The 26,357-nt window shown below is 43.7% G+C and overlaps 1 protein-coding gene across 2 annotated transcripts in view; it reads left to right on the top strand.

Annotated features, from left to right (window-relative positions):
* Positions 1 to 26,357, top strand: part of LOC121533422 (leucine-rich repeat-containing protein 7-like) — a 98,983-nt gene that overhangs the window by 60,972 nt on the left and 11,654 nt on the right. The window contains exons 8-21 of one of the 2 annotated variants that reach the window (XM_045205497.1): positions 5,180 to 5,254; positions 5,525 to 5,669; positions 11,594 to 11,666; positions 12,636 to 12,653; positions 14,168 to 14,297; positions 14,847 to 14,962; positions 15,745 to 15,814; positions 15,946 to 16,045; positions 16,494 to 16,618; positions 16,708 to 16,896; positions 17,062 to 17,190; positions 18,701 to 18,787; positions 19,983 to 20,094; positions 23,884 to 24,067. In XM_045205497.1, coding sequence (XP_045061432.1) covers positions 5,180 to 5,254; positions 5,525 to 5,669; positions 11,594 to 11,666; positions 12,636 to 12,653; positions 14,168 to 14,297; positions 14,847 to 14,962; positions 15,745 to 15,814; positions 15,946 to 16,045; positions 16,494 to 16,618; positions 16,708 to 16,896; positions 17,062 to 17,190; positions 18,701 to 18,787; positions 19,983 to 20,094; positions 23,884 to 24,067 — 1,553 coding nt within the window. The remainder of the gene's footprint in view (positions 1 to 5,179; positions 5,255 to 5,524; positions 5,670 to 11,593; positions 11,667 to 12,635; positions 12,654 to 14,167; positions 14,298 to 14,846; positions 14,963 to 15,744; positions 15,815 to 15,945; positions 16,046 to 16,493; positions 16,619 to 16,707; positions 16,897 to 17,061; positions 17,191 to 18,700; positions 18,788 to 19,982; positions 20,095 to 23,883; positions 24,068 to 26,357) is intronic. The other variant, XM_041839363.2, reaches the window with a different exon arrangement.

Consider the following 26,357-nt stretch of genomic DNA (forward strand, 5'->3'; position numbering starts at 1 on the left):
CACTGCTCCCTCCGCCCGCTGTGTGTGTATGTGTGTGTATGTGTGTGTATGTGTGTGCGGGCAGGCGGGCAGGCAGGCAGGCGTTTGTGTGTGCGTGAATGCGTGCAAGTGTAACATGGGAAATGGCTGGTACACTAGAGAGGTACTGTGAGGTTAGTTTAAAATGATGCATGATTATTGACTAACAATCCATGTGATATCTAAAATGAGGCAATATGAAGTGTGTTTGATGCAGAATGCTCAAGGAGGGAGGGAGGATGCTAAGTCATCCTTGGTTAGCATGATCACACACTGTGCTGGGGCTGGGGACTGGGGAGCCCTGGGAGAGCTGCTGGGTGAAGCCATACATGACATGCTCTGTGCCACAGGTCCCACTGATGCCTTAATTGTGCATGTCTAAATGTGCTGTTAGTATGAGGGCTGGCTTGGTGTTAGTATGAGGGCTGGCTTGGTGTTAGTATGAGGGCTGGCTTGGTGTTAGTATGAGGGCTGGCTTGGTGTTAGTATGAGGGCTGGCTTGGTGTTAGTAGGAGGGCTGGCTTGGTGTTAGTATGAGGGCTGACTTGGTGTTAGTATAAGGGCTGGCTTGGTGTTAGTATGAGGGCTGGCTTGGTGTTAGTATGAGGGCTGGCTTGGTGTTAGTATGAGGGCTGGCTTGGTGTTAGTATGAGCTGGTCTGCCTCCACAGATCCCTCTGTGACTCACTGTGGCACTGGAACACACTCACTATGCACACAGCAGCACCTGCCTCCTCCTCACTCAAGGTCAAGATAAACAGGCACACAAACTCATCTCAGAATGACTCCTGTGTTTCCCAACCATCACATTTTAAACATAAGGGCATTTTTCTGTATGGAATTGGTTGTAGGTCTATACCAGCGTTTCCCAAACTAGGGGCCGCAACCCCATGTGGGGTCACCTTATTTGAATATGGGGTCGTGAGAGAAACTCTGAAATGAAATTTAAAAAATGCACTTGGTTCATAGCCGGTAGCCGCTAGATGTATTAAACAGAGCGGTTTCTGTTTTCCTCCTACAAATGGCTCTATCTTTTGAACGGTTTAAACTACATAATATTATGACCCCATCACTGAAAGACTCTAAGGAACATGTATGTGTCTTCTGTTTCCCTACAATGCCCACAAGCTGCGCAGGACTCATTAGAACAGAGTGGACAAGACCAGGCACTAAATCAGACTGGGGGAAAAAGAACATCAAGATCATACAAAATTATTACCTGATGGTCTTCTGAACTTCCCATTACCTTTCTGAGGCATTTCAGTCACTTCAAACCATACTTCCTTCAGATTGAAATACTGTCAAAAGTACTGTCAGACTGATTTGTAATAGACTGTCATAAACCCAATTAAAAAAGTAAACATTGGCCATTGATTACATGACTTTGTTTACATGGTGGGGTGGCGAAAAATATTTTATCTCAAAATGGGGTCGTGGTCCAAAAAAGTTTGGGAACCCCTGGTCTATACTTTCTGTCACGTCTGATGTACGTTTAGTATTTCCAGGACTTTGTCCTTGGGTAGTGAGGAAAAGGCATCATTTGCACGGCCCGTTCCAAGGGAGCAGATGGTTTGACATTGTTATAAGCATGCTTTGCTGTATGAAGCCCCCAAGTTACTGCAGAGAGAGGGAGCGCCCATCGACTCTTCCTGGTGCTATAGTCTGAACTCCCAATCTGTGTGTCCTACTTAAATACAAGCCTTTCTCCCTCAACTTATGACCTCTCTCATCCTCTATCCCATCCCCATTCAAGGACTCCTGTTGCTTTTTGCTGATAGTGTGAGCGACATAGCCAATTGCATCTCAATTCCCCTCAAATAGAATCCTGTTGTCTAGCTTTATTGCCTGGTGATTTTGAAGCCCTGGGAAAATACAATGCATTTTCTCGCATTCCTTAAGCTGTTGTTGCTTCCTCATCTGCCCCAGACTTTGTGCAAACATGCCTATTGCATTTTCTTCAGCTGATGGTTTCTGTGGTGAATGTTAAATTATTCTATCAGTGTTTTTCAGCACTGAGAATTCATGGACTTTTTCCAGAATTCCATCCTGGTTTACTGGTATTTCTTTGTGGAGGCAGATACCTTTTCCCCTTAATTGACCTGAGCTCTGGAATGTAATTCAGAGTCATCAGAGCTTCTAACAGGCTGGCTGAACCAGAGGCTCTATGAAAGCTCTCTCCAACTGATTTCAACTCATGCCTTATTTTAGTGGCAATCAGTCTTCAGCTGAGATACTGTATGTTCATACTCGGTTTTACTAAACTGCAAACATTTACATGTATAAGACCAGGATTCAGAAGACCTTATGCACCTTATGTGCATTCAGCACAAGCAGCTCATTGCTATGAATGAGACTGAAAACATTGCCCTTCTTGCTCTAGGCTAAACACATGCAGAAGATGCAGATGTGAAAATGTCTGCCACTGACAGAACTACAGAAAAATGCAACTTCAGAGGCATTGTCATGTGACGAAACCAAACAATGACCTCAGCACATGTGGGCCCAGCTGAGCCAAGAGCAGATGCTGAGTCGTGTGTGTCACAGAGGCAGAAAGTGAGGAAAGTTTCCTAATTAAAGTCCCTGCCTGGAGAAAGGGAAGAGGGAGGAGGGGGGACGCAGATGCCGGTGCTCAGAGGGCCGGGGTAGAGCAGAGCAGAGGATGTCATCAGCAGAGAGGAAATGACATCGCAGAGCTTCAAAGACAGACAAGAGGACATGCCTCTGCACAGGAAGCTCCACGGCACTGAGCACCATCCAAGTGTTTAATCTCCATCCGGAGAGAACAGGAGGCATGGTAGAGGTGCCAACACAGTCCACCGTGCCAACCCTTCTCTTTGTTTCTCGTTAAAGCTTAACTTACAAGTAAAATAGTGTGGTGCTACTGTACTGACTCCAGCTCTACTGTAGATTGAGAGCTATGGATTAATGAGTCATACTACACACAACACTCCCAAGAGTTTAATGAGGGATTTGGAGATTGTGTGTGATGTTTTGGGAGGGTAAAGGACAGGTAGGGGACACAGCAACTACATGGGACGTTTTTAGCACCGCTTCCATTACCCAATGCCAGTTGACCTACTTTATACCCTTGGTGGGACGGAAACTTCATTTGTTCTTTTGGTTTGAAGTTTTCTCTACATTTTTGGTTCAGTAGTTAATAGAATATGCATTGCATCAGTCTGATGTAGATTGCTGTGTTGTAAAGTCTCAATTGATACTATAGGAATTTCAATTACTTTTGAGAAAGTGGTTGTGTACCTCCTGTTTTTGTTGTTGTTGGGTTTTGCCTGCTTCCATGCTGAGATTCTATCAACTTCTGTCACAAATTCTGTCACTGAACCAAGCACATACAATTTTTTTAGGCGAATGCCCTTGCCAAACTTAATAAAACATCACTACTTTTTAGAAAACACACAAGATACTGTAGCTACCCTCACAACTATGAGATCAAAGCTTTCAGAAATAATAATCAGAAATAGTTTAAATAGAAAATAGTCCAGAATACCATTTGGAGTCCTTATTGACTGCCACACCAATGACTCCACACCATGCTGTGGAAAGAAATGCATGAAACACTGAGATGAGAGCGATTGGAATTGATTAGGGCAGCATGAAGGACTGGGAGGTCTGTCACTTAGTCTCTCAGGCTGGCCTAATGGAGTCATTTACACATAGTCAGGTAGAACCTTTACTCCAGAGAGACACACACAGTCTGGCCAGGCCTCTCCACACAGGCCTGTATCGAATACAATCACTCACAGGGCTCCATTCATTCATTACCCCACTCTGTGGCCCGTGCAGAGATTCAAACACACCTTTTCCATTATAGAATACGGAACGAGAGATGATTCTAGAATACATCTGGAGGAGCGACTGAGGATCGTAACTTTGCACCACTCGGTGTGCATATGCCATCATTGACATGCATACTTTGTTTTGTAATTACCCCCATTGGTGTTGTGGCATGAGATTATTCACTTCTTATAGTGGCTTGCAAAAGTATTCACCCCCCTTGGCATTTTTCCTATTTTGTTGTCTTACAACCTGGAATTAAAATGGATTTTTGGGGGGTTTGTATCATTTGATTTACACAACATGCCTACCAATTTGAAGATGCAAAATATTTTTTATTGTGATACAAACATGAAATAAGACAGAAAAACAGAAAACTTGAGCGTGCATAACTATTCTTTCTTTAAGCAATGGCTTTTTTCTGGCCACTCTTCCGTAAAGCCCAGCTCTGTGGAGTGCACGGCTTAAAGTGGTCCTATGGACAGATACTCCAATCTCCGCTGTGGAGCTTTGCAGCCCCTTCAGGGTTATCCTTGGTCTATTTGTTGCCTCTCTGATTAATGCCCTCCTTGCCTGGTCCGTGAGTTTTGGTGGGCAGCCCTCTCTTAGCAGGGTTTGTTGTGGTGCTATATTCTTTCCAGTTTTTAATAATGGATATAATGGTGCTCTTTGGGATGTTCAAAGTTCCTGATCTTTTTTTTATAACCCAACCCTGATCTGTACTTCTCCACAACTTTGTCCCTGACCTGTTTGGAGAGCTTTGTCTTCATGGTGCCGCTTGCTTGGTGGTGCCCCTTGCTTAGTGGTGTTGCAGACTCTGGGGCCTTTCAGAACAGGTGTATATATACTGAGATCATGTGACACTTAGATTGCACACAGGTGGACTTTATTTAACTCATTATGTGACTTCTGAAGGTAATTGGTTGCACCAGATCTTATTTAGGGGCTTCATAGCAAAGGAGGTGAATACATATGCACGCACCACTTTTCCGTAATCTATTTTTTTGAATTTTTTTAAACAAGTTATTTTTTTCTTTTCACTTCACCAATTTGGACTATTTTGTGTATGTCCATTACATGAAATCCAAATAAAAATCAATTTAAATTTCAGGTTGTAATGCAACAAAATAGGAAAAACGCCAAGGGGGATGAATACTTTTGCAAGGCACTGTATATTGATTGGTGTTAAAACCCCACTTCCTTTACCATGATGATGAATTACATGCCACTCCTCAGCCTGCCCTTACTCCAAGTGGACAGGGCTTTCTTATGTCTCTGCCCTAGTTCCTGGGGTATTTACTACTGTACAGCCCTCCTGCTGCTGGTTGTTCTAGACAGCTACATGATGTTGTGTGTCTTTGGTGTTTCAGCCTGAAGTCCTGGAGCAGATCCATAACCTAAAGGAGCTGTGGATGGACAACAACTCACTGCAGAAGATACCTGGGGTAGGCCTACAGCCCTTCACTACCACATCCAGTTATTGTGTCATTTGCCATTGGCCTTGATGAAGTCTGTGCATGGGGGTAGTGATGCACTACCATAGGGAAACTCTTGAAAGACAGTTCCCTCAAACACACATTAGAACAATGGCAAGCCGGAGAGAGCGCTCTCTCTCTCTCTCTCTCTCTCTCTCTCTCTCTCTCTCTCTCTCTCTCTCTCTCTCTCACCCCTCTAACATCTATCGCTTCATGTCTCTCTCTCCCCTTCTGCTGAAGTGTATAGGGAAGCTGAGGCAGCTGCGCTACCTGGACCTTGCTAAAAACAGGATTGAGAGCTTGGACACTGACATCTCTGGCTGTGAGTGCCTGGAGGACCTCCTGCTCTCTTCCAACATGCTCCAGCATCTGCCTGACACCATAGGTGAGGCCATAGAACTGCTCTGCTCTCTCCCATCTGCAACAATAGTATCTCCTGTTTAGATTGTCTCTGCTCTCTCCCCTCTGGAACAATTGTATCTCCTGGTTAGATTGTCTCTGCTCTCTCCTCTCTGGAACAATAGTATCTCCTGGTTAGATTGTCTCTGCTCTCTCCCCTGTGGAACAATAGTATCTCCTGGTAAGATTGTCTCTGCTCTCTCCCCTGTGTACAATAGTATCTCCTGGTTAGATTGTCTCTACTCTCTCCCCTGTGGAACAATAGTATCTCCTGGTTAGATTGTCTCTGCTCTCTCCCATGTGGTACAATATTATATCCTGGTTAGATTGTCTCTGCTCTCTCCCCTGTGGAACAATAGCATCTCCTGGTTAGATTGTCTCTGCTCTCTCCCCTGTGGAACAATAGTATCTCCTGGTTAGATTGTCTCTGCTCTCTCCCCTGTGGAACAATAGTATCTCCTGGTTAGATTGTCTCTGCTCTCTCCCCTGTGGAACAATAGTATCTCCTGGTTAGATTGTCTCTGCTCTCTCCCCTCTGGAACAATAGTATCTCCTGGTTAGATTGTCTCTGCTCTCTCCCCTGTGGAACAATAGTATCTCCTGGTTAGATTGTCTCTGCTCTCTCCCCTCTGGAACAATAGTATATCCTGGTTGGATTGTCTCTGCTCTCTCCTTTTTTTTAAATTTTTTTTTTTCTTCACCTTTATTTAACCAGGTAAGCCAGTTGAGAACAGGTTCTCATTTACAACTGCGACCTGGCCAAGATAAAGCAAAGCAGTGCAATAAAAACAACACAGAGTTACATATGGGGTAAAAAACATAAAGTCAAAAATACAACAGAAAATATATATACAGTGTGTGCAAATGTAGCAAGTTATGGAGGTAAGGCAATAAATAGGCTATAGTGCAGAATAATTACAATAGTATTAACACTGGAATGCTAGATGTGCAAGAGATTATGTGCAAATAGAGATACTGGGGTGCAAAAAGAGCAAAATAAATAACAATATAGGGATGAGGTAGTTGGGTGGGCTAATTTCAGATGGGCTGTGTACAGGTGCAGTGATCGGTAGGTGCTCTGACAACTGATGCTTAAAGTTATTGAGGGAGATAAGAGTCTCCAGCTTCAGAGATTTTTGCAATTCGTTCCAGTCATTGGCGGCAGAGAACTGGAAGGAATGGCGGCCAAAGGAGGTGTTGGCTTTGGGAATGACCAGTGAGATATACCTGCTGGAGCGCAGACTACGGGTGGGTGCTGCTATGGTGACCAATGAGCTAAGATAAGGCGGGGATTTGCCTAGCAGTGATTTATAGATGGCCTGGAGCCAGTGGGTTTGACGACGAACATGTAGTGAGGACCAGCCAACAAGAGCGTACAGGTAACAGTGGTGGGTAGTGTATGGGGCTTTGGAGACAAAACGGATGGCACTGTGATAGACTACATCCAATTTGCTGAGTAGAGTGTTGGAGGCTATTTTGTAAATGACATCGCCGAAGTCAAGGATCGGTAGGATAGTCAGTTTTACGAGGGCATGTTTGGCAGCATGAGTGAAGGAGGCTTTGTTGCGAAATAGGAAGCCGATTCTAGATTTAACTTTGGATTGGAGATTCTTTATGTGAGTCTGGAAGTTGAGTTTACAGTCTAACCAGACACCTAGGTATTTGTAGTTGTCCACATACTCTAGGTCAGACCCGTCGAGAGTGGTGATTCTAGTCGGGTGGGCGGGTGCCAGCAGCGTTTCGATTGAAAAGCATGCATTTAGTTTTACTAGTGTTTAAGAGCAGTTGGAGGCTACTGAAGGATTGTTGTATGGCATTGAAGCTCGTTTGGAGGTTTGTTAACACAGTGTCCAATGAAGGGCCAGATGTATACAAAATGGTGTCGTCTGCAGAGAGGTGGATCTGAGAGTCACCAGCAGCAAGAGCGACATCATTGATATACACGGAGAAAAGTGTCGGCCCAAGAATTGAACCCTGTGGCACCCCCATAGAGACTGCCATAGGTCCAGACAACAGGCCCTCCGATTTGACACACTGAACTCTATCTGAGAAGTAGTTGGTGAACCAGGCGAGGCAGTCATTTGAGAAACCAAGGCTATTTAGTCTGCCAATAAGAATGCGGTGGTTGACAGAGTCGAAAGCCTTGGCCAGGTCGATGAAGACGGCTGCACAGTACTGTCTATTATCAATCGCGGTTATAATATCGTTTAGGACCTTGAGCGTGGCTGAAGTGCACCCGTGACCAGCTCGGAAACCGGATTGCATAGCGGAGAAGGTACGGTGGTATTCGAAATGGTCGGTGATCTGTTTGTTAACTTGGCTTTCAAATACTTTTGAAAGGCAGGGCAGGATGGATATAGGTCTGTAGCAGTTTGGATCTAGAGTGTCACCCCCTTTGAAGAGGGGGATGACCGCGGCAGCTTTCCAATCTCTGGGGATCTCAGACGTTATGAAAGAGAGGTTGAACAGACTAGTAATAGGGGTTGCGACAATTTCGGCGGCTAGTTTTAGAAAGAAAGGGTCCAGATTGTCTAGCCCAGCTGATTTGTAGGGGTCCAGATTTTGCAGCGCTTTCAAAACATCAGCTGTCTGAATTTGTGTGAAGGAGAAGCGGGGGGGCATGGGCAAGTTGCAGCAGAGGGTGCAGAGTTGGTGGCCGGGTTAGTGGTAGCCAGATGGAAAGCATGGCCAGTTGTAGCAAAATGCTTGTTGAAATTCTCGATTATTGTAGATTTATCGGTGGTGATAGTGTTTCCCTAGCCTCAGTGCAGTGGGCAGCTGGGAGGAAGTGCTCTTATTCTCCATGGACTTTACAGTGTCCCAAAACTTTTTTGGAGTTAGTGCTACAGGATGCAAATTTCTGTTTGAAAAAAGTTAGCCTTTGCTTTCCTGACTGCTTGTGTATATTGGTTCCTAACTTCCCTGAAAAGTTGCATATCGCGGGGGCTATTTGATGCTAATGCTGTACGCCACAGGATGTTTTTGTGCTGGTCAAGGGCAGTCAAGTCTGAGGAGAACCAGGGGCTATATCGGTTCTTAGTTCTGTATTTTTGAATGGGGCATGTTTATTTAAGATTGAGAGGAAATTACTTTTTAAGGAACAACCAGGCATCCTCTACTGACGGAATGAGATCTATATCCATCCAGGATACCTGGGCCAGGTCAATTAGGAAGGCCTGCTCGCTAAAGTGTTTTAGGGAGCGTTTGACAGTGATGAGGGGTGGTCGTTTGTCCGCGGACCCGTTACGGACGCAGGCAATAAGGCAGTGATCGCTGAGATCCTGGTTGAAGACAGCTGAGGTGTATTTAGAGGGTAAGTTAGTCAGGATGATATCTATGAGGGTACCCATGTTTACGGATTTAGGGTTGTACCTGGTAGGTTCGTTGATAATTTGCGTGAGGTTGAGGGCATCTAGCTTGGATTGTAGGATGGCTGGGGTATTAAGCATATCCCAATTTAGGTCACCAAGCAGTACAAACTCTGAGGATAAATGGGGGCAATCAATTCACATATGGTGTCCAGGGCACAGCTGGGGGGCTGAGGGGGGTCTGTAGCAAGCGGCAACAGTGAGAGACTTATTTCTGGAAAGGTGGATTTTTAGAAGTAGAAGCTCAAACTGTTTGGGCACAGACCTGGATAGTATGATAGAGCTCTGCAGGCTATCTCTACAGTAGATTGCAACTCCACCCCCTTTGGCAGTTCTATCTAGACGGAAAATGTTATAGTTGGGGATGGAAATTTCAGAATTTTTGGTGGCCTTCCTGAGCCAGGATTCAGACACTGCTAGAACATCAGGGTTGGCAGAGTGTGCTAACGCAGTGAATAACTCAAACTTAGGAAGTAGACTTCTGATATTTATGTGCAAGAAACCAAGACTTTTGCGATTACAGAAGTCATCAAATGATAGCGCCTGGGGAGTAGGAGTGATACTGAGGGCTGCAGGGCCTGGGTTAGCCTCTACATCACCAGAGGAACAGAGGAGGACTAGAATAAGGATACGGCTAAAGGCTTTAAGAACTGGTCTTCTAGTGCGTTGGGTACATAGAATAAAGGGGGCAGATTTCCGGGTGTTATAGAAAAGATTCAGGGCATTATGTACAGACAAGGATATGGAAGGATATGAGTAAAGTGGAGGTAAACCTAAGCGTTGGGTAACAATGAAAGAGATAGCATCGCTGGAGGCTCTCTGGAACAATAGTATCTCCTGGTTAGATTGTCTCTGCTCTCTCCCTTCTGGAACAATAGTATATCCTGGTAAGATTGTCTCTGCTCTCTCCTCTCTGGAACAATAGTATCTCCTGGTTAGATTGTCTCTGCTCTCTCCCCTCTGGAACAATAGTATCTCCTGGTAAGATTGTCTCTGCTCTCTCCCCTGTGTACAATAGTATCTCCTGGTTAGATTGTCTCTGCTCTCTCCCCTCTGGAACAATAGTATCTCCTGGTTAGATTGTCTCTGCTCTCTCCCCTCTGGAACAATGGTATCTCCTGGTTAGATTATCTCTGCTCTCTCCCATGTGGAACAATATTATATCCTGGTTAGATTGTCTCTGCTCTCTCCCCTGTGGAACAATAGCATCTCCTGGTTAGATTGTCTCTGCTCTCTCCCCTGTGGAACAATAGTATCTCCTGGTTAGATTGTCTCTGCTCTCTCCCCTGTGGAACATTAGTATCTCCTGGTTAGATTGTCTCTGCTCTCTCCCTTCTGGAACAATAGTATCTCCTGGTAAGATTGTCTCTGCTCTCTCCCCTGTGTACAATAGTATCTCCTGGTTAGATTGTCTCTGCTCTCTCCCCTCTGGAACAATAGTATCTCCTGGTAAGATTGTCTCTACTCTCTCCCCTGTGGAACAATAGTATCTCCTGGTTAGATTGTCTCTGCTCTCTCCCATGTGGAACAATATTATATCCTGGTTAGATTGTCTCTGCTCTCTCCCCTGTGGAACAATAGCATCTCCTGGTTAGATTGTCTCTGCTCTCTCCCCTGTGGAACAATAGTATCTCCTGGTTAGATTGTCTCTGCTCTCTCCCCTGTGGAACAATAGTATCTCCTGGTTAGATTGTCTCTGCTCTCTCCCCTGTGGAACAATAGCATCTCCTGGTTAGATTGTCTCTGCTCTCTCCCCTGTGGAACAATAGCATATCCTGGTTAGATAGTCTCTGCTCTCTCCCCTGTGGAACAATAGTATCTCCTGGTTAGATTGTCTCTGCTCTCTCTCCTGTGGAACAATAGTATCTCCTGGTTAGATTGTCTCTGCTCTCTCCCCTGTGGAACAATAGTATCTCCTGGTTAGATTGTCTCTGCTCTCTCCCCTGTGGAACAATAGTATCTCCTGGTTAGATTGTCTCTGCTCTCTCCCCTCTGGAACAATAGTATCTCCTGGTTAGATTGTCTCTGCTCTCTCCCCTCTGGAACAATAGTATATCCTGGTTAGATTGTCTCTGCTCTCTCCCCTCTGGAACAATAGTATCTCCTGGTAAGAAAGAATAAGAAAAATGATGAAGAAAGGATGATTAGGAGAGAAGGTCGAGAGAGGATGATTCATTCTGTAATGACTGCGTTCATCATGGCGGCTCCTCTTGGAGGTTGTTTTGCCATTATCAATCATAGGCGTCATTAAAATTCCATTCCTATTTAGAGAGAAAAATGTGTTTGTTTGAATCCTGGAATTTGATTTGCACAAACTATTAAGTTATTTTGTACTTAATAAGTTTATAAATAATTTCCTGGCTGTAAATTAATCAACCAGTAAGAGGATTATGTAGACAATGGGTTTGAAAAATTCCTTTTAACTGTGTTCTTCTCTTTTAACTTTGTTTCTCATAGTGTGTTTGTTCTTTTTTTTAAATAATAAATTACATAACATCAAATAAACAGTGAAACTAGAGTAATGTTTTTGTCTCCATTGTAGGAATGTTGAAGAAGCTTACAACACTAAAAGTCGACGACAACCAACTCACGTCACTGCCTAACACCATTGGAAGGTGAGTACTTTATGAAGAAGAGACCGATTACACTATTTCGTTTACTTTCACTACTCAGATTGCAATCTCTGAACTTCCCTTAAGTCAAATAAAATGTTTTGAACTGATGTCGCCAAAAGCTAAACTACAAACTACATGTTTATTAGTTCATATCTATCATTGAACTGAATGTTAGTCCGTTTTAAGACATCTATTGCATAACCAAATTAAAAGCTGTCAGAGACACATATTTTGATGGTAAATTCAGTTGACACATTGAATCTTAATCTTAGCTCGTCTTCTCTGCCAGTGGTTTGTTGCTGTAGTCAACACGGCCTGTGGATAGAAGGGTTCTGAAACTCTGCTGTCTCATTCTGGCACCTTCACCTTGCTGCTGCTTCTCACCTCACATTGACTAACGCTGATTGGCTCCATCACTGTTCACACCAAGTATAGAGTGATGTAGTACATTGTGTCTCAGTTGGCGGCACTAGAGAGGAGAGAGAGAGAGAGAGAGAGAGAGAGAGAGAGAGAGAGAGAGAGAGAGAAAGAGACATTTTGGGTGTGTGCCATTCATTTGTTGTGCAATATTTAAAATGGAGGCTGTCTGAGTGGACTTGACTCTGATGTAAAAATGTAGAAAATCACAAGCTTCCTCTGCTAGTATTGTAACCTCAAACACAACAGCCAGCCAAGTTGATTTGTTTGTTATATATATATATTATATCAGTTTAATCTGTAAACTAGAATGAGTCAGAAGCATTCCTGGGGGTCAAGTCTGAAGACGCCCTGTCACTGAGACTGTGACGTCATAGGTCAGGGTCACCACCTTACAGCTCATCATGTCATGTTCATCCTTATCATGCCCTACCCCCACTGCTGCTCCCCAAGCCTGTGATACTGTTTCCTGTACACCTTTTTTCTTGGTTTGTCATTGGTGGGTTTTGTGTGTTGTGGTTATTTCACATGCATCTAAAATGGGCCACTTAGTGGACGCGCCAAATTAGGGTAAGTAGACTGTAAATCCCTGTCTCCTGTACACGTTCCTCCTCGCCACAGCATGTTTATTCAGGCAAGTGCTCACCTTAATGTCCCCTGTCTGTATGTTCCGGCCAGGGAAGCAGACCTAGTAAAAGGCCTGCATATGGGAGGCCAGCTGGGCCAGCCTGCTCAGACAAATGTTGAGCTAATGACTCTGCTGTGTGTACAATAAATAAATACAATTGTAAATGGTGATTGGCCGAATTCTGATTGGTTGAAAGCTGTGGTATGACACAAAATGACTTGTTTACTGTTCTAATTACGTTGGTAAGCAGTTTATAATAGCAAGAAGGCACCTCAGGGTTTGGGGTATATAGCCAATATACCACGGCTAAGGGCTGTATCCAGGCACTCCACACTGAGTCGTGCTTAAGAACAGCCCTTAGCTGTGGTATACTGGCCATATACCACACCCCCCAGGCCATATTGCTTAAATTAAGTCTTTCCCATGTGGGGAGGCAACTCTTCCCCTCGTCCTCTTCTGTACATATACACTGACATTGTACACTAAACACTGTTGGAGCTTGAATTTAGAATTGTTTGAGGCTGTAGAGGACATTTTAAAACTGGACAGTTGTTGATTTTGCTCACATGTTGTCCTTTCAAATCTGACAAAGAGGCAAGGGCATTTGACTCAATAAACACTGTGGCTTTAGAGTTTAAGATATATTATAAGATATAGAGTTAAGTTTGTAATTCATGAAGTTCAGTATTTAATATTCCCAGATTTTGTATAAAGCATACTGTTGATTATAATCTGATTGAAAAGAGATACTGGCACCACCAGATATTGAGTCAGCAACATTAACTATTCATTTTCCCTCATGGGATTAATAAAGTTGAATCAATGTAATTCATGGCTTGTCTATAAGAATCTCTCATTCTATCAAGTCATGGTTTTTGAATATTGCCATGATCCTCATGAATCCATTTGATTCATCATTTCACTTTTCTGTAGTCTGTACATGTCTTAGATGGATCTACTCTTATAGGGAACCCAATTATGATTTGTTTCCATTAATGTCTCTACACCAAGGAGGGATCGATCATCTGAGGCTGCATCTGTCAACAACAAATACAGTCAATAACAAATAATGCAACCTGCGGCTGAAATGAATCTACCTGTGGCTTTTCCTCAAAATGTTTGAGTGAAATAATGCTTGTATCATTATGATATATGTACATGTAAATGTTCCACTTCAAGAATTCACAGCCCATTTTTAGCATACGAATTAAGTAGGTCTGCGCTTCGCAGGTTCTTGACGAAATGATATGCACATATTAATATGGTACATCAAAGACATGTGTAGTAGAAAATCTATGCTGATTTGTGGTTGTTTTGCTTGTATTTTTTATAGATAGAGTTTTGGTTATAGCGCCTTTACACATGGTGATGTTACACTAATAACTAACCAAGTGAAAGTAGCTGTGGCATGAAGGATTCTTACAGGACTCATTCTCCTCTTTCTTCCTCTACTCAGTTTATCGCTTTTAGAGGAGTTTGACTGCAGCTGTAATGAATTAGAGTCCCTGCCCGCCACCATTGGCTACCTGCCCAACCTTCGCACGTTTTCTGCTGATGAGAACTTCCTTGTTGAACTACCCAGGGAGGTACGTCCGTCTGTCCCTATATCCTCACAGTGCTCCTGTACACTCAAACACATACACAATGCATTTGGTTGTGTAATTGACAGTGTTGGGGAGTAGTGAACTACATGTAGTTCAACTAGTAATGTAACTACATTTTGCAGTAGCTTGATGGCAGTTTAACTCAATTCTGGTAGTGTTTTTAGTTGTTAATTACTTTTTTGTCATGTAGCGGTATAGCTAACTACTGCAACTACACACTACTTTTTTTGCAAAAAAAAACATAGGTGTAGTAGGCAAGCATTTCCTTTCTGCCTAATTCTCACTTGAAACTTTTAATACGCTAAATCACACATTCTGCTAACATCTGACTTCAGAGTGATCTGTTCTTGCAATATGTAGTCGATGGCATTTCAGATTTAGATATCATAATTTATCACAAAGTAGTTTGGATGTAGCTTGGCAAACTATATTTTCATAGTAGCTTCCCCAGCACTGGTAATTGATATGGTTTGCTGCATAGAAGATGGAAAATGATCACTGAAATGTCCGCTTGCCTCTCTTTTGTTGCAGATTGGGAACTGTAAGAATGTGACAGTCATGTCGTTGCGCTCCAATAAACTAGAGTTTCTACCTGATGAGATTGGGCAGATGACCAAGCTACGTGTTCTCAACTTAAGCGACAATAGGTAGCTACTGATTGCTCTGCTATGTATACATAGCACACTCTAACACACAGAAACACACACACAGAAACACACACACACACACAGTGAATCCATATGTTCCTCACACTCGCATTGACGAGGAAAAGGCTTGTGTTGTGTGTCTATATGTTTACATAGAGCGTAGGTGGAGTGGGGCATTCTTCTGAGGATTTTATATAAACTAGGGAGGCTAGCTAGTGGTTATTATTTTGTTAATAGCACATTAAGATAGCTGCACAGCATTAGAAAGCACTTCCTCTGCCCACGGGCTAATTAAGAAAGCTCTTTATGAGATGTTTGGTGGTTCTGCCAGTGATTAACTGGATCCAAGGTAATTAAACCTGACCATCACTTAACACATGACAGCCATTAGGCAGATCTGCCTCCACACGCAGCACCACACACCACAGAGCTGAGCACACAACCAGATAGGCTACCTGAGAACGGGCATCGAATCACCTCAACCCTGCATTGTTCTACCTACAGTAGCCCACAACACTGTCTCCCTCTGACAGATTTCTGTTGTCAAAGTGAGGCAAAGTTTGCTGAGCTTGTTGCCAAGGTGAGTGGTGGGTGTCAGTCAGTCAGTCAGTCAGTCAGTCAGAGGCAGGCAGGCTGTGATTGTTCCGTGGCAGAGGAATACTATTGGCTTTTCACAGGGGACTTAATGATGATCTGTGTCCTTGAACACATCAGAACACAATGTACTCATTGAGATGATATGCCTTCTTACTCCACATTTCGTCTTCTTCTCCCTTACACAGATTAAAGAATCTCCCATTCACTTTCACCAAACTAAAAGATCTTGCTGCTCTTTGGCTATCAGACAATCAGGTAAACATGATCGTTTATGTTCTTTGTTGGAAAAAATCACACCTTTACATTTTCGGATCGATTCTATTGTTTTACCTGTGTATTAGCTATACTTGAAGCGTTAATGATGTGTGAATGTCTGCTGTATGCAGTCCAAGGCCCTGATCCCCCTCCAGACAGAGGCCCATCCAGAGACCAAGCAGAGGGTCCTCACCAACTACATGTTCCCTCAGCAACCACGACATGATGAGGGTGAGCTAGCCAAATACTGTGGGTGGAAATGTAACACATGCTGACATGAGGGAAAATCCTCATAGCCAAGTATTCCCACAAAGTGCTGCAAAATGTTGCAGTTCTATGAATATGTGATCACTAAGGTGCCATGGATATGTATTCACAATTGATTAATGGTGCTTGAAATAACACTGTTATCCCTCATAGTAATGGGTATAGTGATATGTGTGCAGAGCATGTGTCACTGAACTACCCTTTGAGGGTCAGAAAGACTTAAGGTGTACATTTACTCAGGGATTTAATCCATTTTGAGGTTCCACTTGAGGGAGTTTGACAGATGGTTAGGTTAGGTGCCAGTGCACTGTATGCTGGTGGTGAAGTGAGCATGTCAGAACAGCACCAGTGTGAGACCAGTGCACATTAAGTCAGTGACACCTCCCTGTTTCTCTGCCCGTCCTCTCTGTAGACTACCAGTCAGACAGTGACAGTTTCAACCCCGCCTTATGGGAGGAGCAGCGTCAGCAGAGGATGACCGTAGCCTTTGAGTTCGAGGAGAAGAAGGAGGAGGAGGACAACTCTGGAAAAGTCAAGGTTTCACAGGACTTCCTGTTGACCTCAGTTTCCCCCGTTTTTATGATTTTATTTTATTACCGCTCATTTTGCTCGTCCTGTCTTCCCAGGTTGAGATCAATCTGAAGCGCTACCCCACACCGTACCCAGAGGACCTAAAGAACATGGTGAAGTCAGTGCAGAACATGGTGGGCAAGAACCAGCATCCCCTCAGCACTGGTACTAACTCCTCTGGTACCAACATGGAGTCACGAAAACAAGAACAGTATGAGCCTCCCTGGCCCATGCCCCCCAAAGAGGTAACAGACCAGGTCACACCACACACCCAGAGACGTACATATACCACCATACTCTCTCTCACACACACATATACAAAAACAAATGCATAGGTTATACATAGTCCTCTTTGGCTGAATGGGATAGATATGTGTCACCCAGTCACTCAGAGTGATCTTCTGTTCCAGGTGATGGAAAGAGAGATGAAAGAGAGAGAAAGAGAGTTCAACAAGGCTCAGATGACAGAGCAGGGCATCATCCACAATTCTGCCATCGACATCCCAAAGCGCAAGGATGATCTGACTGAGAGCTCAGAGGTACAGGAGCAAATTCGTGATCTCTTTGTGGACATGTTAAAAAGTTTGTAGTGCTTATTACGCTCTTGTAACACGAGGAAAACAAAACAAAACAACAGCTTGTATTGGGCACGGTGGGGGAGGGAGGAACGACATGAATGTTTACACTGCAGCCTCAAGGTCCTCTCAGGCCGTTATGTCAGATTTAGTCCTCAATTGCCTTGGACATCTCAATGTGAGAGTTCAGGTAGAGGTGAGACCAGCTGTATTGAACTGAATTTCATTGAAAGAACTGGGGTCATTTTCAAAGGCATAGATTAATGTTGTATCAGGTTTCAGTGTTTTTGACTTATGGCCAGGTGTGACAAAGTTTGAGAGGGCAATATATTAAACCCAGGGCCATGGGACTGTGGCGCAGCAGCTTTTTAGAGGTGATGTGATTGAAACCTGCAGAGATCATAGGACCCTTTCATCTGGAAGCCTCAAAGCCCCCATGATGGCGTCAATGGGGTCTTTGTTCAATCGTTAGCTCTCTCTCTGAATACGCAGAGGAGTCAGTGTCAGACAAGTAGTCTGCTGAGATGCTGTTTTCAGTGTTTTTTATGCTGTGTGCAAAAAGGTGCATTATCTTGGCATAATAACATATTGTGGCTGAAATGGAGGTTAACTCGGCCATAACTCTAATGTCAAGTATTAGTGCATTTGCAAGTCCCCAGGGGGCAACCTGGCGCTGAATTTGTAGCCTGTAATAAGGCTTGAAATACTGCACAACGAACAGCAGAGGCTGTTGAACAAACAGAGCAAAGGTCAGTGTTAAATGTCAATTGCATTCAGAGGACTCCAAGAGGCTAGATCTGAATAGGTGATTTCTAAGCGCCTGTTCCCAGAGTCAAGTGGTCAGCATCTGGAGATGAATAAAGCAGATCATACAATATGTATCTTGTATCTTCTTACTGGCATTTCTTTGTAAGCTCTATAAGAGCCCAGAGTTTGGGCCATTTACATCAGGGTTGTAAATGCTCTCATGCTGGTTGTTAGTCCTTTTAACATTGCATAGATTTAAGTTAAGATGAGATGTAGATTAGTTTTTATTTTAACCTGTAAGATGAAAATACATCTAGAATCCCTTTTCCAGTAGAAGTAGGCTCCAACTTCCAAGGTGTCAGGTAACAACCACTTATTTTCATTTAAGCTGGAAGGTCCTCCTGTGCTTGGCAAACTCTGCTATATCTCTACCTCTCTGTGAAGTGCGTTGACAGAGCTGCAATGTCCTGTGTACTTTGTGTTCATTACTGCTTTGGATTGCCTCATGCTGTCTCCTCCCATAAAGCCCCAGGGAGAGAGAGACCCTTGGGTGCCGCGGTGACGCAATGAGAACTGGGGCACTGGGTGGGGGGATGGAGGGGTGTGGGTGCTGATGCCATAAACCATGCTTCTTTACCTCACACATGCTTTCTTTTGTAGAACCATGAAAACTTCCTCTCCATCTTTTATTTGTTTGTTTGTATGTGTGTTTGTTTGTTTTGCTTAGATTTCTTTACATCGCGTGGTTCCCAAGCTGCCACAGCCAGAGAATACGTCCTCGGCCATTACAGCTTCTTCCTGTTTCTGCCTCATAGTAAGTGGCTGTGAGATCAGACATTAGACAGTCTGCTCAACCACGGCTCGGCTGGCGTGACTTCACACTGCCTCTTTGCACGCTGACAAAGACTATAAAACATCTGGAGAAACAAAGTCTGAGTGTCATGAAATATGAAGATGAAAGCTGATAACAGCCACACTCTCTATTGCAAAGATGAATGAACAATGTAACTGTAGATATGTAATGTATATCATGTACAGTACTTATGAAGAGGAACATTTTGTATGCAAAGTCTGTGCATCATAGCATATATAGTATACACAGTAGTGTGCAAACGGGCAGTAGACTGGCAGTGCCAAAGCTAACTCCAGCACTTAGTGGCATCACACACTACAGTCTCTTCACAGCTGTTTGTTTTGAGTTAATCAAGCATTCCTCTGAGACGTGGCCAAAGCATCAAGCCTGCCATACCAATTACTCCCAGCCACAGAGAAGGTGCTGATAACCTTGGGAGTGATTTAAGGTGGCATTTTTACCCAAAGCAGAAAGCGGTTGCAGCTGTCATTGCGTGTCATTTAACTCCTGCACTGAACATGCTAAACCCTCATAGTAGCCCCATCATGGATATGGATTGTATTTATAGACATTAAATGATATGTTTTGAAACATATAGCGCAGAAGTATTGGAAATATTGTTATCTCTTTTTTACATAAGAAAAAAAGAAGCTGGAGGGAGATACAGATATGCCGGTGAGCCACTGCTGTGTAGTAAGTGTTCCTGGGATGTGGTTCCTGGAGTTGCCAGGCAAGCAGGCCTGGTGGTCTCTCTCCGCTCGGCTGCCTCAGCCTGCCCTGTGTGGGTGCAGTGAGCAGAGCAGGGCTGCAGATGTGGGACATCAGGTGTGGGAAGTAGGCTCTCCTGTAACAGGCAGCTGGGCCTCTGAGCCCTAAGAGAGCAGGAAGTCACAGATAGAACATGCTCCAGTGGGTTACACATCACTAAGAAATAGAGAAAGTATATCAGTTCTGATGACACTATCAGTACAAGCAGTACAAAAACGATCAGTTATGTACTATATTTGTGTCCTTTTGTTAGTTCCTGCCTCAGGAACCTCACTGAGCTTGTGGAGTTAAGTCGTTGAAGCTGTTAACCAAGCTGTGTATGTGTTTCTGTCTTTTTGTCTTTTGTTCAGAAATAACTATGTGTAATAACACATTATCTTTTTCTCAGGATTCTATGAGCGGCTCTCCGAATGATATCCGTATCTCTGATATGAGGCCCACCCTGGTGGAACCGCCCATGTACAAACCAAAGGTTGTATTACTGGGGAAAGACAAGAAAGGTAGGCCCTAAACTCCCAAATCTGGTATTCTACTTCAGTACAAACACAACCATTATCATTAAGGTTATATAAAAATGCTATAAATTAGCCTATTAGTGATGTTAGAGGTCAAAGATCATGCCCCCAAGACATGCTAACCTCCCCTGTTATTGGAAATTGTGAGAGGTTAGCATGTCTTGGGGGTATAATCTTTGACCCTCTCACTCATTGTTATTCACGATTCATTCAGGATTATCCGTAATAATGGTAGCATCCACATTAATGTAGTGTTTAGAAATATATTATATTATTATTTCTAATAAAAGTGACTCCAAAAAGACACAATACATTATTTACCGTTCATTTCTATTGGGCACAAAACAATCTGAAACACAACCAAAACGAACTGAAAATGCATCCAACAAGTTTGTAGAGTCACAATCTTGATGTAGTCATTGCGTGCTAAGAACATGGGACCAAATACTAAACTTTTTACTACTTTATTTATACGAATCTTTAGGTGTCAATAATTTTTACCCCTACCTTTTTGAGAAAAACAATGATTACTTGTTAAACAAAATCTCTTTCTCTGAACAATTGTATTAGTATAAAATAATATAATTTCCCAATGTTTTAAATGTATTTTATAGTCATTATTGCTCATCTTTATCAAGGGTGACCCCACTGTATATATCTTGAGACCATACTTTCAAACTGGTTTTTCTCCTACTCTGATAAACCAGAGAGTAAGCTGATTGACTAGTTGCTGCAGGCCATTTGTGCTGATATCTCAATCGGTGGGAGGCTGACCCGCTATCAGTAAAAACACTCACTCTCCGCTCTTATCCTGTTCTGACATGAAAAAGCCTCAAGCTTTCTAAACTCTACAGTGAAAATCCCTGTGTTTGCTATTGTTATTTCTAATTGCATATGCGTTTCCTCCTGTGAGATTACAAAACATAGTCCTGCAATGCACAATTATTATATAATGTCCTTGGGGAGTGTTCTATCCTAATTAGGTATGGTATAAAGCATAAGGGCGATTCCACACCAGCGGGAGCGGAAAATATTTTTGGTACCTCAGATTGTTCTGGCAATTCTCACATAGAAACTGAATTGTGGATTAAGGATGTTTAACATGCTTTTTACATTTGTATCACAAACCATGTTTTTGAAAATCATGATGAAATGGAACATTTCAGGCCCTTTTTAGACCTATACATGCCTCCTGTAAGACCTTATGATCCGTGAACTGTACATGATACATACAACATATTGGTGTCATTACACTCCTTATAGTGTGTTCTAACATATGGAGTATGTCTAGATTCTGAAATACAAATGTTCACATTCATTTATTCAACATTACAAATATTAATATCTACTACCCTTTTTGATTTTGTTCATTTTAAGACATATTGTTTGGAACAATATACTCTACAAGTACATCACATTTCCAGAGTGGGCTCTCTGCTAATTCTGAAGGTATGATACCTTTTATGAGCACCACAAACACAGTGAATGGGAAAATGGATTCAATGGGAACTCCCTCTGCTGGTGACTTGCTGAATGTGCAATCCTAAAGGAGGGCTGTGATTGGTTACTGACCTATAATGTCAATTTCTATGTATAAAATGGGTAAAATCATTAAAGGTACCAGAGAGCCCACTCTGGAAATGTGACATGAGATATTAATATTTTTCATATTGAATAAATAAACGTGAAAATGTGGATCCCCTGCTGATTTTGTACGTTTGCCCACTGACAAAGACATGATCAGTCTATAATTTTAATGGTAGGTTTATTTGAACCGTGAGAGACAGAATAACAACAAAAAAATCCAGAAAAACGCATGTCAAAAATATTATACATTGATTTGCATTTTAATGAGGGAAATAAGTATTTGACCCCTCTGCAAAACATGACTTAGTACATGGTGGCAAAACCCTTGTTGGCAATCACAGAGGTCAGACGTTTCTTGTAATAATAATAATAATAATAATAATAATAATAATAATAATAATAATAATAATAATAATGTAGTTGGGCACCAGGTTTGCACACATCTCAGGAGGGATTTTGTGCCACTCCTCTTTGCAGATCTTCTCCAAGTCATTAAGGTTTCGAGGCTGACGTTTGGCAACTCGAACCTTCAGCTCCCTCCACAGATTTTCAATGGGATTAAGGTCTGGAGACTGGCTAGGCCACTCCAGGACCTTAATGTGTGTCTTCTTGAGCCACTCCTTTGTTGCCTTGGCCGTGTGTTTTGGGTCATTGTCATGCTGGAATACCCATCCATGACCCATTTTCAATGCCCTGGCTGAGGGAAGGAGATTCTCACCCAAGATTTGATGGTACATGGCCCCGTCCATCATCCCTTTGATGCGGTGAAGTTGTCCTGTCCCCTTAGCAGAAAAACACCCCCAAAGCATAATGTTTCCACCTCCATGTTTGACGGTGGGGATGGTGTTCTTGGGGTCATAGGCAGCATTCCTCCTCCTCCAAACACAGCAAGTTGAGTTGATGCCAAAGAGCTCGATTTTCGTCTCATCTGACCACAACACTTTCACCCAGTTCTCCTCTGAATCATTCAGATGTTCATTGGCAAACTTCAGACGGCCCTGTATATGTGCTTTCTTGAGCAGGGGGACCTTGCGGGCGCTGCAGGATTTCAGTCCTTCACGGCGTAGTGTGTTACCAATTGTTTTCTTGGTGACTATGGTCCCAGCTGCCTTGAGATCATTGACAAGATCCTCCCGTGTAGTTCTGGGCTGATTCCTCACCATTCTCATGATCATTGCAACTCCACGAGGTGAGATCTTGCATGGAGCCCCAGGCCGAGGGAGATTGACAGTTATTTTGTGTTTCTTCCATTTGCGAATAATCGCACCAACTGTTGTCACCTTCTCACCAAGCTGCTTGGCGATGGTCTTGTAGCCCATTCCAGCCTTGTGTAGGTCTACAATCTTGTCCCTGACATCCTTGGAGCGTTCTTTGGTCTTGGCCATGGTGGAGAGTTTGGAATCTGATTGATTGATTGCTTCTGTGGACAGGTGTCTTTTATACAGGTAACAAGCTGAGATTAGGAGCACTCCCTTTAAGAGACACCTGGGAGCCATAAATCTTTCTGATTGAGAGGGGGTCAAATACTTATTTCCCTCATTAAAATGCAAATCAATTTATAACATTTTTGACATGCGTTTCTCTGGATTTTGTTGTTGTTATTCTGTCTCTCACTGTTCAAATAAACCTACCATTCAAATTATAGACTGATAATGTCTTTGTCAGTGGGCAAACGTACAAAATCAGCAGGGGATCAAATACTTTTTTCCCTCACTGTATGTGTTCTGTATCATGTACAGTTCACGGATCATAAGGTCTTACAGGAGGCATGTATAGGTCTAAAAAGGGCCTGAAATGTTCCATTTCATCATGATTTAAAAAAACATGGTTTGTGATACAAATATAAAAAGCATGTTAAACATCCTTCCTCCCAATGAAGTACCTATGTGAGAATTGCCAGAAAAATCGGAGATACCAAAAATATTTTTTGCTCCCGCTACGTGGATCACCCATGTTAATTGCAATACTTACAAAATGACTCGCTGTTGGATTGAGGAGAGAAGCATCCAATTCTCTCCAGTAGCTTTTGCTCCCCTGGTGACCCAGCTTTAACCCACATTTAAAGTGGTAACATGAGCAGTGACCTTTTGAAAATAAGATATCTCCTTAAGCCCGTATTCAAATTCATTTCACAGGTAGATGACATCAGAGACATATCAATGCTTTTCTCTCGTCCTTCCCTGTCAGAGTCTACAGATGAATCAGACCCAGATAAGATGCATTGCCTGAACAACAGTGGCTCGTCAGCCACCTACTCGGACTACTCTCCATCCCAGGGTTCTTCTGGCTCCTCCAACCCCCCGGGGAACGTGGCCGCCCTGCAGGCTGCTGGGAAGGATGGAGGAGTGCCTCAACAACACTGGACCAACAGGTGGGTAGTAGCTCACCGACTTTCAACCCACAGTCCTCACACAGAACCAGTGGCTAGCCACAGACACACGCCTGATAGCAAGCTTACTGTGACCTATGATCGACATCGGTCCTCCATCAGCAAAATCAGAGGCTCAGCATAGGTCCACATCGTCTGTTTGCTGACCAGGGTCCGATATCAGTTTGCCTACCATGGTGTGCTGCCTCAGCCACCTGTGGTCTGATAAGTGCTTGCTAGCTGGGTCACTTCCAGTACTGTTCTGTACTGTGTAAATATTCGTTTAGCAGGCATCGATTCCACCTGTCCGTTTCTTGAGACAGGGATGTTGTGTAGAGCACCTGGGTGAACAGGAGTTGGAACTCCAACTGTCAAGAGGCTGTGTGAGGGGAGAGAGTGGTGCAACAAGGCTATTTTACATCTCTCATTAACATATATCTCCATAAGACTGAGAGAGCGCAGCACAGCACACCTCTCTCTCTCTCTCTCACTCTCTCTCTCGCGCTCTCTCTCTCTCTCGCTCTCTCTCTCTCGCACTCTCTCACTCTCTCTCTCTCTCTCTCTCTCTCTGCTCTCTCTCTCGCGCTCTCTCTCTCGCTCTCTCTCTCTCGCTCTCTCTCTCGCTCTCTCTCTCTCTCTCGCTCTCTCTCTCTCTCGCGCTCTCTCTCTCTCTCTCTCTCGCACTCTCTCTCTCTCTCTCTCTCGCACTCTCTCTCTCGCACTCTCTCTCTCGCTCTCTCTCTCTCTCTCTCTCTCTCTCTCTCTCTCTCTCTCTCTCTCTCTCTCTCTCGCTCTCTCTCGCTCTCTCTCTCTCTCTCTCTCGCTCGCTCTCTTTCTCTCTCTCTCTCTCTCTCTCTCTCTCTCTCTCTCTCTCTCTCTCTCTCTCTCTCTCTCTCTCTCTCTCTCTCTCTCTCTCTCTCCTCTCTCTCTCTCTCTCTCTCTCTCTCTCTCTCTCTCTCTCTCTCTCTCTCGCTCTCTCTCTCTCTCTCTCTCTCTCTCTCTCTCTCTCTCTCTCTCTCTCTCTCTCTCTCTCTCTCTCTCTCTCTCTCTCTCTCTCTCTCTCTCTCTCTCTCTCTCTCAGTCCGCCCAACCAAGGTTAGAAGGACAGTTCCTATCCACTCTCATCTTCGTTGAAATGCAGCTGAAACCCTACCATTTTATCTTACTGAATCTTGGCTACAGATGGAGCTCTCACTGAAAGAGCCTTTTTTCATCTGTGGATAAAATTCGTGTTGACTTGTTTGATATTCCTACTGTTACTTTCAGACCTCTATGGAAAACAGTCCAGCTCAAATTGGACATATTTTCCTTTGATGATATACACTGCTCAAAAAAATAAAGGGAACACTTAAACAACACATCCTAGATCTGAATGAATGAAATAATCTTATTAAATACTTTTTTCTTTACATAGTTGAATGTGCTGACAACAAAATCACAAAAAAATTATCAATGGAAATCAAATGTATCAACCCATGGAGGTCTGGATTTGGAGTCACCCTCAAAATTAAAGTGGAAAACCACACTACAGGCTGATCCAACTTTGATGTAATGTCCTTAAAACAAGTCAAAATGAGGCTCAGTAGTGTGTGTGGCCTCCACGTGCCTGTATGACCTCCCTACAATGCCTGGGCATGCTCCTGATGAGGTGGCGGATGGTCTCCTGAGGGATCTCCTCCCAGACCTGGAATAAAGCATCCGCCAACTCCTGGACAGTCTGTGGTGCAACGTGGCGTTGGTGGATGGAGTGAGACATGATGTCCCAGATGTGCTCAATTGGATTCAGGTCTGGGGAACGGGCGGGCCAGTCCATAGCATCAATGCCTTCCTCTTGCAGGAACTGCTGACACACTCCAGCCACATGAGGTCTAGCATTGTCTTGCATTAGGAGGAACCCAGGGCCAACCGCACCAGCATATGGTCTCACAAGGGGTCTGAGGATCTCATCTCGGTACCTAATGGCAGTCAGGCTACCTCTGGTGAGCACATGGAGGGCTGTGCGGCCCCCCAAAGAAATGCCACCCCACACCATGACTGTCCCACCGCCAAACCGGTCATGCTGGAGGATGTTGCAGGCAGCAGAACGTTCTCCACGGCGTCTCCAGACTCTGTCACGTCTGTCACATGTGCTCAGTGTGAACCTGCTTTCATCTGTGAAGAGCACAGGGCGCCAGTGGCGAATTTGCCAATCTTGGTGTTCTCTGGCAAATGCCAAACGTCCTGCACGGTGTTGGGCTGTAAGCACAACCCCCACCTTTTTTGCAGGACTCTGGCAGTGATCCTCCTGCTCCTC

Source organism: Coregonus clupeaformis, chromosome 20, assembly GCF_020615455.1.
Source record: "Coregonus clupeaformis isolate EN_2021a chromosome 20, ASM2061545v1, whole genome shotgun sequence".
Classification (NCBI taxonomy): domain Eukaryota; kingdom Metazoa; phylum Chordata; class Actinopteri; order Salmoniformes; family Salmonidae; genus Coregonus; species Coregonus clupeaformis.